We start from the raw sequence: 16,995 nt of genomic DNA on the forward strand, positions 1-16,995 counted from the left end.
CGTCTTTTTTATACAGTATGAGACACTACGTTATACTGTTGTAATAATGACGCTCAGCGCTAGATGGTAGCCAAGAGCGCTACCTCTTTAAGAAAGCCGAAGAAGAGTCTTCATGACGTCACTTGCCTGAGGTGGTTTGACAACCAAGATGGCGGCCACAATGTTGAGGTCGCTTACCAAACTAGGACGTCCTTCAGCAAAAGTAATATTAAATAGTAATATTGGGAGCCCTGGTTGCACTGTCCTGCAAAACAGGTAAGAAAGAGCTTGGTTAAAATGTGCGGTCTATAGTCGTTGATGATACTGTCAAATCGACAGTGTAGCCACAAAGATGCACACACGGACAACAGCAAGCTAATGTTAGCAAAACGCAATAATATGCGCTTTATCTGATAACTGCATGTCGTATTATATAACAGCCCCAATAACACTAAGAGTCCATGCATTGAACCAAACGCGTCCTTAATTAATGGCATTGCCACAGCATGCACTAAAATGAAGATAATTCAGGTAGTGAGACGGCAATGTAGTGATAATTGTGTTTGTTTCAGGCAAAAACAATGGCAACCAGATGTGGAGTGGACTGAGCAGTTTGCTGGCGCGGTGATGTACCCCACAGCAATTAATGAGAAATGGGTACCACCTCCGTGGAATGGTACCATTGTCACTCACTGAAAAATATATTTGCATTAGAAATGATTGATGAAATCTCCACATAATGTCCTACGCACTTTGTTTTGGTCAGACAAAGATCCTGTGGCACAGAAGGATGTGTCCAACCTCACCATCAACTTCGGGCCGCAGCATCCTGCCGCTCACGGCGTGTTGCGTCTGGTGATGGAGCTCAGTGGCGAGTCGGTCAAAAAATGCGACCCTCACATTGGCCTGCTTCACCGCGGCACAGAGAAACTGATCGAATACAAGACTTACCTGCAGGTACCCAACCCAAATGATAAAGAATGAAAACACAGTGCTTCTTCCTGCTTGCACATCTTAATGCCATGATGTCTCTTCTTCCTGTGTCTGCTGAAGGCTCTGCCTTACTTTGATCGTCTGGACTATGTTTCCATGATGTGTAATGAGCAGGCCTACTCACTGGCAGTGGAAAGGCTTCTTAATATCCAAGCACCACTCCGTGCTCAGTGGATCAGAGGTGAGCATCACAAGTGGACCCTGGATCTATAATTAGCATTTGCTAGAAACAGAAGATTTATTAACAAACTGCTCCTCTGGGTTTAAATTTTAGTTCTGTATGGAGAGCTGACCCGCATCCTCAATCACATCATGGCCGTCACCACTCACGCGCTCGACATCGGCGCCATGACCCCTTTCTTCTGGATGTTCGAGGAGAGAGAGAAGGTGACTGCCGACTTCTTCTGTCTTTGCAGATATCATGCACCACTTTATTTTTAGCATTTTGATTCGAGACTTTGCTCTTTATAGATGTTCGAGTTCTACGAGAGAGTGTCCGGGGCCAGAATGCACGCCGCCTACGTCCGGCCTGGTGGTGTTCATCAGGTAACCAAAACAAACCAACAGGAAAAGTGTGTGAACGTGAGTGGTGAACTCTTCCACGATGTTTCAGGATCTTCCTCTGGGCCTGATGGACGACATCTATGAGTGGTGCAAGAACTTCTCCATTCGCATCGACGAGGTGGAAGAGGTGGGTTGTCATTCTGCAGCCGGGCAGTCCAGTTGACTGGACGCTTGAACTTCTCCTGTCACTATTACTCTTATTTTGTATTAAAATAAAAAAGGAATTAAACAGTTATTTACTGTATAATGCCACTGGGGGGAATTTGGGGGAATTTTACCCATCATCTACAATCCTTTCTGTGTGTTCTAAAGATGTAAAGCAGATAAAAAGAGACAGCTCATTACTGCTTGATGGGAAGCACTTATTTCGCCTATACAGTCTTTTGAAAAACAATGCTCCATTTACATAGAATGTGATATGCATCTCACCAATCTTATCATCATTGAAGTGCAGTGGTTCCTGCCATCAAGTTCTCCAAAAACTACCATAGCCAAAATTCCTGGCCTCTATTTGTCAAGACACTGACAATTTCTTTGGTAATACATTTGAACAAAAAAAATTGGGCATCATACCCTGCACTGTGAATGTTGGTGGAATGATATCAACAACAACCTGTTTGGTTGCTCCCCTCTGCAGATGTTGACCAACAACCGTATCTGGAAGAATCGCACTGTGGACATCGGCGTGGTGACCGCGGAGGAAGCGCTCAACTATGGCTTCAGGTGGTGCCTGCTGCTTTTTTAGAAAGGGTTTCTCTGAAGACACTTATATTTATTCATTTGGTTATGTCTACCTCCCACCTACCTCCCTCCACCAGCGGAGTGATGCTGAGAGGCTCTGGCATCAAGTGGGACCTGCGCAAGTCCCAACCGTACGACAAGTACGACGAGGTGGAGTTTGACGTCCCGATTGGAAGCAAAGGCGACTGCTACGACAGGTTGGAGACCGGTGCCGCTCTTTTGGCTCCTCCCTCGTGCACTACTCGCCTCAAGCATGTCATGTCCTCTCTGCAGGTATCTCTGCAGGGTGGAGGAGATGAGGCAGTCCCTGAGGATCATGCACCAAGCCCTCAACAAGATGCCGGAAGGTGAGATCAAGGTAGACGACGCCAAGGTAGCTCCGCCCAAGAGATCTGAGATGAAGGTGAGTTGATGCTGGAAGCATTTTTGACATGTGTGCGTGCCGCCGAGACGTCACTTCTGTCTGGTTCTTGTGGCAGATGTCCATGGAGTCTCTCATCCACCACTTTAAGCTGTACACTGAGGGCTACCAGGTGCCTCCAGGGGCCACGTACACCGCTGTGGAGGCCCCCAAGGTGAGGACGCTTCAACCACGTTACACATTTCTGCTGTTATTCGTCAAACAATTTCATTGAACGATACCCAGTTGAGCTAATGTTAAGAAGATACACCAAAACCTTCAGTCATGTGTGTGCAATTCCACAACCAAACACACAATAAAAACCTCCGCTGCAGTGTTAATAATTAGGAAGCCTTTAGGGAGTTGCTGTGACATTCATTATTGTGTGTGTGTGTTGCCGCAGGGAGAGTTTGGTGTTTACTTGGTGTCAGACGGCTCCAGCAGACCGTACCGCTGCAAGATCAAAGCTCCCGGATTCGCCCACCTGGTGCGTTCTTAAAAAAAAACAACAACAATAGTGAATATTAAAAACAAAGCCATGCATCATGCAGCACATTTTTAAACGGCTCGTCCTTGAGGCTGCTTTTACTTCAGTAAGTACTTTTGAAATCCCCTCTCTGCTGCTTCCTTCCTGCTCATCTCAGCAACATTATTGATTTAATTTAAGCCCTCAAAGTTGTTTGAACAGAATACAATACTTGGGAGTTAACTTCAGGTTGTAAGGGATTTTTTTTTAAATGTATGTTTTTGACTTTTTTTAGGCGGGTTTGGACAAAATGGCGACAGGACACATGCTAGCAGACGTAGTGGCCATTATTGGTAAGTGAAGTTGTCAACAAGAGCGATGGCGTCACTGATATCGAGGTCACCAGCCTTTTTCTTCCACCTGCAGGTACACAGGACATCGTGTTTGGCGAGGTCGACCGCTAAGTGCGTGTTTTTTGGTTTGTAAAGGTGGCGACTTGTCATGGCATACCTTCTAGTGAGGCTTACTTCCTGTTCACCCTTCACCTACGCAGGCGTGATGTTCGCGATCTGTAATGTATAATGCCTAATAAATATTTTATCATCCAACTTTTTGTGATGAATTCACTTAGATGCGCAAAGAGACCAAAACGGTTTGACTTTGCCCTGGTTTGGTCTTCTCGAAGGGGAGTGGCCTAATGAGATCTGAGAGAATGGACCACAACTTCCCCCTCTTAGCTGTGAGGCTTTTTTTGTTTTTCTTTTGCTACTTTTAAGTCTTCACCAGAAAAAGAGATCTCAACTGGGTCAACTCGTGTTTTTGGACGCGGAAGAACCATGGCCTCGTGGGGCAGGAGCCTGCTGCTGGCAGCCATTCCTTTATGGATGACTTTGGGTCGAGCCGGTGAGTTCAGGCCTACAAACGAGGTGGGGGGGTTTGTTGACGTGTGCTTAGGTCACCGATGAAGGAACTTGTGACACTGAGGTTCTTTTTATCACACAAAACTGAGCAGAAACTTTCAATTTGGCCTAATTTCTGTTCTGAAAAAGAAGCAGTTTGTGGTGAGCATTTTGATGTTCCATTATCAAAAAGTAAAAAGTTACTTTTAAGCTTTGGTGCTCATTTATTATATGGAATAGAGGGCAGTAAAATGTCCATCATAGTCAAACAGTGGTGAAGAGATGTGGGCGCTATCATGTGATCACCGTCTTTCTGAAGAGTGATTCATTTCCTTTTCATTTTTGGTGGACAAAGAGAATTTATTAGGTAACCCTACATTATACGGGTCAACCCACAGCTTGTTTTTTATTTGCCTTTGGGATATTGTAGGTTTTATTTATACTTTTTGGGCAGCACTGTGTTTCTAAAATGGGCTATAGAAATAAAGTGGACTGTATAGGATTGAATCAGGAGCTTGTCACCGACCACACATGGCTGAAATGTGGATGTTTTGTTGAAATAGCATACCGTATATTGACCTACATTGGATTTTACCATCTTTAATGCACAAGTTTTGCATTCTTCACTGGAATAACCAGTAGGAGAGCCGTATCCAAAATCCTTCCACTATAAGATACAAGATAATGACACTCATCTAACAGTGTTTATTATTGTGGTTGTCAACCTGCAGTCACTTATGTTGATACTCAGCATGATGCCATAATCCCAAACATGTAATCCACTGTAAACTCATATTATATCTTATCTATATCTTGTGCAGACGCTCTTGCTGAACCTGAGATTTGCTACGTGCTGGATGGTATTCTGCTTTTGTACGGCATCATCCTGACAGCCCTCTACTGCAGACTCAAGGTTGGAAAAGAACATCTAACCAACTGTATGGATGTATTTATAAATTGCATTGATACACGGTTGGCTTAAAAAAAAAAACAACATGAATCAATTGTCAGTGGGCATTCCTGAATACAGTATGCACCACTTGAATGCAGTGTGTGTCAGCGGGTGTTGCTTCACTTCCTGTATGATTGTGAAAGATGTCTGAACCAGAATGTTTGCACTTATACATGAAGGAAGAGGAGTTTTTTTATGATAATCTGTAAAATGTGAACATATGGGCCAAGTGGAAATGTTTATTTTTTTACTCTAAATATGCTACGCCTACAGATCCGTAGTGCGAAGAAATCTGTGAAGGGGAATGAGAAGCAGGTGAGTTTGTTGAAAAATGTTGATGCAAATGAACCTAAAGATCTCACATGTGCAAAGAAGCCCCACACATGCTAAAAAATTACCATTACATGGTCAATACGAACATTTGGGATGCATTTATGACATTTAAACCACAGGAGGCCTCACTATTGCATCTTAATTTGAAAAACCTTTCCCCACTCAACAGGCTGTGGAAGAAGGCATCTACACGGTGAGTCTTGGAGCCAATTATGACATCTACAGTACTTGGCATTGTTTTTATTCTTGTTACATAATTCTTATTGCCTTCTCAGGGTTTGACACCTCACGTCCAGGACACGTACGCCACAATTGGCATAAAGGAATGACCAGGAATTGATTTAAAAATTATTATTAATGGCTTCCTTTGGGCTGTATGCAAATTATGTCTTTTTTGGTACATGACAGGAAAATTGCAATGTGCAATTAAAAAAAAAAGATAATTTAAATAAAAAAGAGAAATTAAATTTTGGAGGGGTCTATGTCCTGCTGGCTGCCAATTAGGATTTTTTGAAACAAATATCAGTCATTGCTGAGACATTCCTTTTCAGACGTGTTTAATTGTGCAAAGCAAACACCCACTACCACTAACTAGTTTTTGCAATGCATTTACTAAATCAATCATCCAAACACACCACTAGGTGGCAGATGTATGTCTATGCCCTTTCTCACAAACACACAAACCTCTCATACTTTATAAAAACATTGATTTCTGATGGTCCATCATGTGAGTAACCACCACTAGGACAGCAGTACATGTCTAACCAAGCCACTTTTATGCAGTTCAAATTAAACAAAATGACACTAAAATGTTTCCATCATTATAAAACATTCAAATTCAGATTTTCGTCTCATCAGACGGGATTCATACTTTCTCCCTTTGGTGTGAGTGGAGCAAGTAAAGACGAGAACATAACTGTCACGCTACCTCAGCCAAACCGGAAAGGTGACTTCTGGCCCCAACGTAGGCAAGCATAGACGGAAAGGGAGGGAGAACCAAAAAGGTGTAATGCAAACAGGTGTATCCCTGACAGGTTGAGCTGTTGAGTGCTTCTCCTCACTCCAAAAGGCCATGTGTGTCACCTACCGTCACAGAAAAAGGACTTAAATTTTGGACTTTTGAGGGGAAATTTAAGAAAATGAGTATTTTATGCAGCCAGGCGGATGGTTTGTAGTCCTCACTTTGTTCACAAGTAACAGCAAGTGTTGGGGAGGATGACATTCCGGCTGAAAGGACCCTTGTTGCGTCTCCTGGCCCTGTGGATTTTTGGTAAGAAGACACTTTGCATGCTTATTTTCATCCTTCTTTATGTCACCATTAAAGCTTATCTATACGTTCACTGATATATACTCCACATTTGCAGCATACCAATGGACTTATCAGGCAGGAATGAGCATTTTAACACCCCTCTGACATAAGGAAAGTAGTTAAACATCCTCAATCAGGCGCCAGCGTTCTCTGAGGCGAATTAAGAAGCGAAATGCCAAAAAATAGGAATAGAGAGGGGAAAACAACAACAGTTGTTCTGCTTGCTGACATTTCAGGAAAAACTGGTCGATCAATTGCCTCCTTCTGTCTCGGCCTAACTGCTCGGACCCTCCTACACAAGTGTGTGTGTGTGTGTGTGTGTAGAATAGTGGCACACTAATCAAGCACATTTCATTATAAAACATAATCCTAATTAGAAATTTGCAGATCTCGACCAGCCGTTTTCAGTGGGTCGCAGTGGGAAAAAAAATAATGTAAAGACCAAATGTTTGTGAACGCATCTCACATTTTGTCTGCGCTATTTACATGCCATGTTTCTGGGCGACTTCCACTGTCCGACACACAGTTGCGGATATCTGCTGGAGAAGAGCATGCCTTAAAGAGACAGCGTCTCTGCACTGTAGCCCACTTTGTGTTGAATGCAGTCCCTTAAAATAGAAGATATATGAGAAGTTCGAGTTCCTGCAATTTTGGTCACCAGTTATCATTGAGGGGTGATGGCTCAGTAGCTAAATCCATAGAGGTGGTTAGGTTTTATATATTGATATATTTATCAGCCTATAGCAGATAATGCAGTTGCAGCACTGATGGATTCCACACACACCAGCCATGAGAATTCTCAGGAGAGGTGAGAGAACACCCTCTAGACTGCCAAATACTCGGCGGGTGTGAGCAGCAAACGCATGCATGAATCATATGCTTGACACACACACCGACCCATTCCCACTGATTGACATTGTGATTCAGAACCTTTGCGTGTGAGACGGTTTCAGCCCCGGGCCAGAGGATGGATACTACGGGATAACGATGACTGGGAATGAACTACAATTTGCTGATGCAGGATGGAGAACCACAAGCAATCTTTGCATTTATATAAATATAATAACTGGACTTGGTTGCATTGATAGAAGAGTTCAGAACTATAGAGATGTTCTCCATATACAATATGGCCTGCATTTCCAATACACCACGCCTGACTTTAATTCCCGCGGGCTTGAACATCTCCTGTCTGGACACGGCGAGCTATGACAGCTCATCTCGAGTAACGAGTCAAGCGACATATCTTCATTTGTGCTGATAGTTTGTGTCTCTGCCTCTTATCTGTCTCCGCTCACTGAGCACCTCTTGTCCTGGACTCAAACATTGGGGACAGAAACAGGAAGTGAAAAAGATTGCTAAAAAAAGTGGACACTTTGTGGCCCCAGTCGGCCTGTGTTCACACTGAGCACTTGTGCTACATCCATAAGATACATGTTTGTGTTTTGTACTATCAAAAAGTTCTATATTTCTTACGTACAACCTAATGATGGGCGTTTTGTCTTATTTTAGTTGCAGTGGTGCAAGGAGGATTTGTCCAACAGCCCCCCAACAATGCTATACGATCGCTGGCCGAGGAGGAGACGGTCCTGCCCTGCCGCTACCAACCCGGCGACGACGTGGTAGTGCAGGTCACATGGTACAAGGAGCTCCTGGATGGCGTCAAGGAGCAGATCATCACAGCTCATCACAGTAACGGCCAGACAGGTAGCTCCATGTGAAACATGTCGATTACATTCAAAGATTTGATAGAAAAACAGACTCAAATCAGAAGAGGGGCTACTACTTTCACTTGAAACCATGGGGCTTTTTGGATGAGTGTACTGGTTTGATGCCAAAATATCACATTTTCACTGCAGCATGACTGCCGGGCATCTTGTACGTGGGTTTTCTCCGGGTACTCCGGTTTCCTCCCACATTCCAAAAACATGCTAGGTTAATTGGTGACTCCAAATTGTCCATAGGTATGAATGTGAGTGTGAATGGTTGTTTGTCTATATGTGCCCTGTGATTGGCTGGCCACCATCCAGGGTGGTATAGAAAATGGATAAATGACTGCTGTGTTGCTACAAGTGCCCAAACAAAATCATTACAAAATAACACGCCATGGAGCCAAAGAAAGCTGGGAGTGCCAGTTCCGTCCATTGATCATTTATAATTAGTTTGTATTGTTTTCTGCCTTTAAAACTTTCATTATTTTCCATAAAATGTATTCATATTTTTGAGTGTATACTAGAATGGATGAATTGGATTTACATTATTTTCTATGGGAAAAATTATGTCAGTGATGAAGCCTATTGTTTGTGTTATTAGTGTAAACATTCCAACTTTTCCTTATTACATGATGCCTTTTTAGATCTTTTTTCAACTTTTTTGTCTTTTTAGAATATGCCGTGAGCCAATAAAAAAAAGGTGACAATTAATGTTTTGTGTTCCCCCCTCCTCACCTTCTGTCTGTTTATAGCATTTGGGACTTGGTCTCGGCGTGTGCGATTCAAAAGCAGCGACCCCACGATGGACTCGTCTCTGGTGGTCATGAGCACAGATGTCTCAGACGAGGGGACGTACATCTGTCGCATCAGCACCTTCCCCTTGGGCAACTTTGACAATGCAATGTCGCTCACAGTGTGGAGTAAGTCTTTCCAGTCTATTATTTTGGAAATCACATCATAAAAATAAACACAAGCAGGTAGAATAGGACAATAGGAGCAGCCGGACCTACATTCCTACCCTCGTGGATCGTCATGAGCTTTGGGTAGTGAGCGAAATGACAAATGGCCGAAATGAGTTTTGTAACAAACTCTGGTATCGGGGAGGAACAAGAAGTAGAACCATGAATATATGAAAATATTTGGTATTCTTCCCAATCTTCCAGCCATCCCCATCTCCTCCCTGGACCCTGTCATTCTGGTTGAGGGACAGTCTTTCCGCCCAGCGGCCTCCTGTCGCTCCTTGGCTCGCCCTCCGCCTCTACTGTCCTGGGATACGGACTTGAGCGGCCAATCGGTTAACCGTTCATCTGAGAACGGGGCCGTCTCCACCCATTACTCTCTGCACCCACTTAGAAGGATGAACGGGAAGAAACTGGACTGTCTGGTATGGCATCCAACTCTCACAGGGGGCCCACGAAGGCTGCAGAACAAGCTGGTGGTACACTGTGAGTGGGGATTTGTGAACGGGTGAAACCTAATCCTCCGATTGCATTCATGCATGTTGTGTTGTATTCAAATAGCCCTTATTTCCTCTCAGTTCCTCCTGATCCTGAGGTGTCAGGCTACAATGGTGACTGGTATGTTGACCTGGAGCATGCAGCCCTGAGGTGTGTGAGTGGAGGAAATCCCAAACCGCAGATATTCACCTGGACCAGGTACGGTTGGCTCCGCCTCCTAATCCTACTGTCTGTTGACTCAGCGTCTGGTCTCAATTACTTTTCCAGTAAACCCTGATGTGATTACACCATCCCACTATTTTCCCATGACATCTATAGACACAAGATTAATTCAACAACCCAAGAACATCAGGAAATCAAAATATTCCAAACATATTTCTATTATTCTAATTATTCTACCAATCCCCACATACAGCAATGTGATCATATTTTTCCACCACTACAAACTACTTAGTGATAAAATAACACCTAAAAACTGAGCCTTATATCTTCAAAGGCAGACTTTAGGGCATCACTTTTGTTTTGCACATCATTTGACCTACACATTTTTCATTCACTGTTCAAAATCATGCCCTCAAGTTGACCCCTGTACAAGAGAAGTGGCGACTAAGTGGGAATGGACAGATTCCAGCTTTGTTTTGCTTGTACCTCTGACACACGAGGTGATCCAGTCATCTTTGGCTTGCTTAATGCAGGGGAATTAAAATGTCATCAGGGTGTGTCCAATGGTGGTGCTTGTTACCACCAAAAAAAAAAAAAAAAAGCAACAATGTCTGCCACTTCAAGCAACTCTTAAAGTTCTGACATTCTAATGGAAGACTTTATTGTTGTTAATAGCAGCAGCACGCCTTGACTGAAAGCAAACGCCAGGCAAACAAGACCGTCAAACCAGTTGGCTTTGTCAATAACAGGCGCCTGGTGAAGCAATCGCTGCTGTTGCGGTGTCGTACATGTGCTTGTGTTGATAAATGAAAAGCATTGAAACGCAGCCTAAATGATGGCAGGAGGAAAATGTTTTGATTGAGTGATAGGGGATGCATGTGATTTAAAGTGTGTTTTTTTTGTGTGTGTTTGCAGACTGGGTGACAAGTTGCCCGATGGTGTGATACCTCACCCCAACGGAACCCTTGAATTTGGGCGCCCCCTCAGCCAGTCAGACGGCGGCACCTACCAGTGCCTGGCGAGGAACGAGGTGGGGGTGGGTACAGCGGAGGTGGAGATTCTAGTGGCAGGTGTGTGTCCGGTTAACAAGTCACCCTTTGACAAGACATTCAAAACACAGCAGACAACTTCTTTCTTTTTCCTTGCTTTTACAGCAGAGTCTTCCGGGAGTCAGACCATGGCGGAGAATACGCTGATGATCATAGTGGGGGCCATCGCTGGGGGGCTGCTCATCTCAATGCTGGTCATCGTTATCTGCGTCACCTGCCACCACAAGAAAAAGAACAAGATGCTGAAGAGGGAGCTGACCGAGAAGAGGTATGACATGATCTTGGTCTCACCTGCTCCTTCGAATATCTTCATTAGTGGGTTTATAATTGTGCCCCACAGGGAGGAAATCAGCACTCTGTCACGCCAAGCGTCTTTCAGGAGGATGAACTCGGTCAGCACAGATGCAAGAGGAGCGGTACTTGAATTATTCTTTTCACACGTCATCCCGACTTTTCTCATCTCAACCCAGTTCTGCCCATGTGGTGCTGATCCAGAAACCATCAGGGTCTCTTATGTGTCACTGTGGCAGGGAGGCGCTCAGATCGGTGCTTCATTGCAAATTGATAGACTTAGTCAGTCATTCTTTCTCTTTTCACATAAAATGAAGACATAATCCAGCACTTAATCCTGCTGGGACGACATATAAGATCTTCTTGCTGTCGTTTCAACCTACTTAGTCTCTCCGAGGAAATGGGAAAGTTTAACTTGAGCAAGTTTGTCACTCATGTCTGTTTGTTTCCTGTCATTGCAGACTGAGGAGAGCATCCCTTTGAGGGTAGAGGGAACATTGAGAACCAGCATGTCTTCTCTCGGGGTCAGTCTTTAGCTTCACTGTAAAAACACCAACATTAGATTTTCATCACTCAGCTGAGTTAAATTTAGATGTTCAAATAATGAAAGTCATCAGTGTAATTTCCTGTGCTGATAGGAGATGGCTCAGAGCCGTGACAGCCGCTCTACTCTCTCGGGCGGGAGAGGAGCGTACGACTACCTGGGTCGACCTGTTCTTCACAACAACTCACGGAGGGGCAGAGAGCGGCCCCTGGACCGGGATGAGGAGAGCCGAATTAGAGTGGAAACATATGTGAGGAACAGCAACATATCTCTGGTATGGGCTCACAAACACAGCATTCAATACACGCGGCACTCAAGACTGTTTGGGTCCAGACCAAAAAAGTGGTTTTGGTTTATCCTCGTTTGGTGCGCACCAGGGTTTGGCTGACTGCGTTCAGACTTGACCAAAGGAACCATACTAGCAGAGCAAACACACCAGAACAAGTGTGAATGTTACATGATCATATATTGTGTACCTCTGCAGCAGGAATCCCGTCTGCATCCACCTCTCATCCCATCATCACTGCCCATTGTCCAATCGCCCACGGAGGTCGTCCGGCACATCAACGGCTCTGCCGAGGGTGGCTCGAGGCCCACCAGCACCACCAGGTCCCTGCGGCACTCCTCCCTGAGCTGCAGCTACCCACCCGTGACGGACGATGAGGACGAAGTAGACGAAGGCCTCGGGGGACCCGGCGGGCGGGAGCATCCTGGCGACAGAGAGAGTGTGACCAGCAGCTCCCAGGTGTCTGAGGCAGGCTACCAGCTCATAAACGGGACCATGAGGTTAAAACCAGCTCCTAGCCCCACCATGGTTAGCCCCCATGCCTCCTTGGTGCACAAGGCCCAGATTGTGTAGCGATAAAATGGTCACAACATACAGTTTACGCTGAAAAACTCTTTAAAGGGGGAGTCTACACTGGACTGGACTTGGGGACATGTACTGGGAGCTCTGTGCAGGTTCATTTGTGGGCAGGTTGGGACTGGATCCAAGTTGGTGTCTCCCCTCTTGCCACACCTGTGACTTCCCTCCACTTACCGTCTTACCTGAGACTCTTTTGGATCAGATAAAATGTCCCTGCATGCAGACACGATATGACCACTGTGAACCACGTGTGGTCAAACTTTTACATATTTTGTATATTTCCTGTGTATACTTTTTTATGTATGTGAAAATGTGAAGTATTACTTTGTTTGATGCATTATAGACATGTTACATAGACACACAATTTTGTAATAATCTGTATCCCCTAATAGCCGGTTGGATTATTTGCCTACAGCGCCATCTAGTGTGCAGTACTGTGCAAGACATACGGTATTTTTTTATTTATCTATCGGACCAAAGCCCCAATTTCCATTACCTGGGGATGTGTTCAGGGGTTATTTCAAGTGTGAATAAACTACATGTGACGATTTTTACAACAATTATGTCTCTTTTCAACCATATCATATTTATTATGATTATTATTTATAGATCATATTATTGTTGTTAAAAGATGGATACTAAATTGACACTAATAGAGACTCCCTTTGTGAAGTAACAATGTTAAAATGGCCACAAAAGGCATATAACCATTCAATAATATGTTGCCAAGTTACCAGATCACAAGCCGTTTTTAACATCAAGAGTGAAGACAAAACATGTACTGTGTACAATGAATCCCCGCAAGACCTATTAAAATCTAGTTAAATGTTACTTCAATGTGTGACGGCATAAACGATTATATAATTACTGCCGAACTGTGTAGAATGCGTCTTTATCCTCCAGTTTGTTGTACTCATGGTACCGTTTTGTCAGTTTGTGCATAAGCAATAAAGTTGTGAAAAAAACAGGAAACAGACCTGGACGGCTAAGATGGCGGAGGAGCAGCAGGAATCATCACAGGGGGAGATCGAGGGTGAGAAAAGCAAGTGTAACACAGAAGGCACAACACGGAGCCCAGAGTGTTTGTCATGGTGGCGTGAAGGGCATACCTAATACGGGTGCCTTGCTCCGTTTTGGGGGTTTAGCTGACTTGTCCGAAGACAAAGCGGGAAACACGCAGCCATCAAATTAGAGAAAAGAGGCCATAGCTTTTTGGCTAACGCTAACAAGCTAACATTGCTACACAAAGAAAACAGAACGGTTGTATGGTGACCAGGCAAGATAACAGAGAGTGACAGTCCCAAATCTTTTGACTTAAGGGGGTATTCAAACCGTAGATGTGATACTAAAGCCAGTAAAGCGTAGTTATGTTTCTTAAAAAACGACGTGGGGACAAGTGTGGTTTTGTTTTCGAGCTAGCAAGGGTTAGCTAGCAGCCGTTGTTGTGCATACATATCTTGTTTCATCTCGACCATGCCTCGTTTAAGGACTGATTATTTTCTTAATTCGATTCTACATCAACCTAGCCCCCAGTTCATATACGATTAGATACACTTAGGATCCAAAGCCATAACATAACTTACTTGGGGAACCCGTTTGAATTCATTAATCCGCACTGATGTTTCATAGGAGTGAACTGCCTCGCTTATGATGAGGCCATAATTGCACAGCAGGACAGAATACAACAAGAGGTGAGAATTATGTTAACTGACGAGAGCAGTGTTCATTTAGAACAAAGTAGCCGTTTCCAATAAAGCATTATTTTTGTTTTTGTATTACCTTCTGTGGTTTGGCCATGTAGATTGCCAACAGTAACCCGTTAGTGTCTGAAAGAAAGGAGCTCTCCGTGCTGCAGAGGGAGTACTCTGAGGACGACACGGTTTATCAGCTCAAGATTAAGGTCAGTGAAACCTCATTCATCACTGTGCCCTCTGGTCACTCTGCGTTCACTCTAACTATTGTTTTCTGCTTCACCGCAGGACTTGTACAAAAAATATTCATACATCCGCAAGACAAGACCAGACGGGAATTGTTTCTACAGAGCTTTTGGCTTCGCACATCTCGAGTCTCTTCTTGATGACAGCAAAGAACTGCAGAGGTGAGTGGTGGTTGTTTTTTCCCCTCATCAAAGTAAAGCTGATGCAGCATACATTCATGGTGTTTCCCGTGTGCTCAGGTTCAAGGAAGTGGCAGCAAAAAGCAAACTGGACCTGGTTAACGAGGGTTTTACCGAGTTCACCATCGAGGACTTCCACCACACTGTGAGTTTGTTAACATAGAAGTTTTACCTTCCCGTTTTAAAGCCTGGTTTGTGCTTTGGTATCTGTGCTAGCATCCTCTAGGCTTGGTCAATCCTCCGCATTCAAGCCTATTGGGAAGCTTGATGTGCACCTCCAAAAAAATCTAACCTTGCTTTGCTGCGACCTGCGTAAGGGCAGTGATTGGTCAGCTTTTAGTACATTATTTTCTCTGTATTCAACTCATTCAGACCACTTTTGCAAAGGCCTTCTCCGATTTTCGATTAACATTTGCATAGGTTACTGAAAAGCAACTGATCAGTTGTAGTTCCAACTCTATCATGTTGACTCACCAGAAAACATGTCCCCTCTTGTTTTGGCGGAGATCAAATGGCATGCTCAACACCGACACAGAACTTTACAATGTCACTTCCTGTCTGTCCTGTAGTTCATGGACTTGATCGAGTTGTGCGAAAAGCAGCCAAGCCTGAAGGAGCTACTGAGATCCTTCAATGACCAGAACGTGTCGGACTATGTGGTTGTGTATTTGCGGCTGCTCACCTCGGGCTACCTGCAGCGGGAGCATAGTTTCTTTCAGCACTTCATCGAGGGAGGATGCTCTGTCAAAGAATTCTGTCAGCAGGTGCGTTTGACTTTCATTCAACTTGAGTGTGACATTTTATTTTTACCAGTTAGCTCATTTCTGTTTTATTTTTACCCCCGACCCAAGGAGGTGGAGCCAATGTCTAAAGAAAGTGACCACATTCACATCATCGCCTTAGCCCAGGCCCTGAACTTATCCATCCTTGTGGAGTACATGGATCGAGGAGAGGGAGGAACAGTCAATCATCACGTCTTCCCGGAAGGCGGAGACCCACGCATCTTCCTGCTCTATAGACCAGGCCATTATGACATCTTGTACAAATAGCGCAACTGCCTCTCCCTCCCCCCCGTCAATATCCCCAGCAGCCTAACTCACTAGGGATGAAATGGTATACCAGAACTGGCGGCCCCAGAACTTGTCGACTCCATCCTATTCAATTTTTACCCTATTTAATGAACTCAAAACATTAAATAAAGTTTGTTCGAGTCTGTTACATCATTTTGCACCCCCATCTCTTCCCTGAATAGTAGGCTCCATCCTCCCAGACATTTTTTTTGCTAGTTGTGAGCTCCACTTAAAATATAATTACCAAAATTGATTTTAGTAAGTTGGAAATGTAATGCAGAAATATGACGTTTAAGGTGCAAGGTGGTCTAGTCCAGTATATACGCTACTTGGGATCACAGTAGTAGCAGGAATAACATCTGACGTGGATGTTGTGGTCCACAGCTTAGCACGATTGGCAAAGTGTGACCCTAAAACTAATTGGGTAGTCCTACAGAATACATTGATGGTGATACTTTAGTGCCTACAGAGGCGGCTGGTCAAAATAAAATATCAATAACGTGGAAAATACAGCTAACAGTGACAGTTCTGGTTGCAATGGCCGTCCATGTATGAAATGTGTACCGTTTCATCTCTAGCAGCCACACGGATGAAGCGTAAGCATGGTGGTCTGAAACCAAATCAAACGGATTGAACACACAGTCCATGGTGTCCCCAAACAACCCTCAAGTCATCACAAAATATCGAATGAAATCCTGACTGACAAAAATAGATGAAGTGACCCCTGGCATTTTAGAGTTGTACAGGTTTCTTTTGTGGTTGTAAATGTTATCTTCTTGCTTTGTTGGATACTTTTCCTTTGTTACACTGCGTTTCATTGAGTTTTATTAAAGGGATTTACATGACAGTTACACATGAAACTGAAGCTGTATTTTTTTTATACTGTAATACCAAATAAATATTTGTGAACAATTACAATATATAAATACAACAATACATGAATAATATGATAACATATAAATACTGTATATATTTGAAAAACACAAAACATTTGAAGACATAAACAGAAGATAACAGAAACATCGATCTCATAATGAAAGTATCAATCCCATACTGACCTACTGACAGCCATATTAACTATGGTCAAGCCATATTA

The 16,995-nt window shown here is 43.8% G+C and overlaps 4 protein-coding genes and 1 long non-coding RNA gene across 8 annotated transcripts; 4 read left to right on the forward strand and 1 right to left on the reverse strand.

The window, feature by feature from the left end:
• The first annotated feature begins 92 nt into the window (after positions 1–92).
• Positions 93–3,751, forward strand: ndufs2 (NADH:ubiquinone oxidoreductase core subunit S2). Its single transcript, XM_058065601.2, has 14 exons — positions 93–255; positions 552–655; positions 746–936; positions 1,033–1,153; positions 1,247–1,359; positions 1,444–1,518; positions 1,586–1,663; positions 2,174–2,259; positions 2,355–2,474; positions 2,551–2,680; positions 2,757–2,852; positions 3,081–3,164; positions 3,439–3,496; positions 3,570–3,751. The coding sequence occupies exons 1-14, from the start codon at positions 149–151 to the stop codon at positions 3,605–3,607; spliced, it is 1,401 nt and encodes a 466-aa protein (XP_057921584.1). The 5' UTR covers positions 93–148; the 3' UTR covers positions 3,608–3,751.
• Positions 3,752–3,841: 90 nt separating this feature from the next.
• Positions 3,842–5,810, forward strand: fcer1g (Fc epsilon receptor IgFc epsilon receptor Ig). The gene is made up of 5 exons (XM_058065605.2): positions 3,842–4,046; positions 4,864–4,955; positions 5,268–5,309; positions 5,497–5,520; positions 5,603–5,810. The coding sequence occupies exons 1-5, from the start codon at positions 3,980–3,982 to the stop codon at positions 5,654–5,656; spliced, it is 279 nt and encodes a 92-aa protein (XP_057921588.1). The 5' UTR covers positions 3,842–3,979; the 3' UTR covers positions 5,657–5,810.
• A 31-nt stretch (positions 5,811–5,841) lies between these two features.
• Positions 5,842–13,461, forward strand: nectin4a (nectin cell adhesion molecule 4a). Of its 3 annotated transcripts, none has more exons than XM_058065592.2 (11): positions 5,844–6,597; positions 8,146–8,340; positions 9,098–9,265; positions 9,509–9,790; positions 9,883–10,000; positions 10,880–11,034; positions 11,122–11,281; positions 11,354–11,429; positions 11,766–11,828; positions 11,943–12,122; positions 12,333–13,459. In XM_058065592.2, the coding sequence occupies exons 1-11, from the start codon at positions 6,543–6,545 to the stop codon at positions 12,705–12,707; spliced, it is 1,827 nt and encodes a 608-aa protein (XP_057921575.2). In that variant the 5' UTR covers positions 5,844–6,542; the 3' UTR covers positions 12,708–13,459. The 3 variants fall into 3 exon arrangements, with proteins under 3 accessions (XP_078651375.1, XP_057921575.2, XP_057921574.2); XM_058065591.2 differs by having other exon boundaries at positions 5,845–6,597; positions 11,119–11,281; positions 12,333–13,458; XM_078795249.1 differs by having other exon boundaries at positions 5,842–6,597; positions 10,880–11,281; positions 12,333–13,461.
• On the reverse strand, positions 10,353–13,420 carry LOC131124816 (uncharacterized). Its single transcript, XR_009128938.2, has 3 exons — positions 12,325–13,420; positions 11,305–11,845; positions 10,353–11,227 (listed from the first exon to the last, which is right to left on the reverse strand). It is a non-coding gene; the product is annotated as an uncharacterized LOC131124816 (long non-coding RNA).
• Positions 13,462–13,603: 142 nt separating the features above from the next.
• Positions 13,604–16,056, forward strand: LOC131124810 (ubiquitin thioesterase OTUB1-like). Of its 2 annotated transcripts, none has more exons than XM_058065599.2 (7): positions 13,604–13,746; positions 14,343–14,404; positions 14,515–14,613; positions 14,693–14,811; positions 14,890–14,974; positions 15,399–15,593; positions 15,681–16,056. In XM_058065599.2, the coding sequence occupies exons 1-7, from the start codon at positions 13,704–13,706 to the stop codon at positions 15,876–15,878; spliced, it is 801 nt and encodes a 266-aa protein (XP_057921582.1). In that variant the 5' UTR covers positions 13,604–13,703; the 3' UTR covers positions 15,879–16,056. The 2 variants fall into 2 exon arrangements, with proteins under 2 accessions (XP_057921582.1, XP_057921581.1); XM_058065598.2 differs by having other exon boundaries at positions 13,689–13,755.
• The last annotated feature ends 939 nt before the right edge of the window (positions 16,057–16,995 follow it).

The sequence above is a fragment of the Doryrhamphus excisus genome, linkage group LG2, assembly GCF_037039965.1.
Source record: "Doryrhamphus excisus strain RoL-2023G ecotype Guam linkage group LG2, RoL_Dexc_Guam_v1.1, whole genome shotgun sequence".
NCBI classification, from domain to species: domain Eukaryota; kingdom Metazoa; phylum Chordata; class Actinopteri; order Syngnathiformes; family Syngnathidae; genus Doryrhamphus; species Doryrhamphus excisus.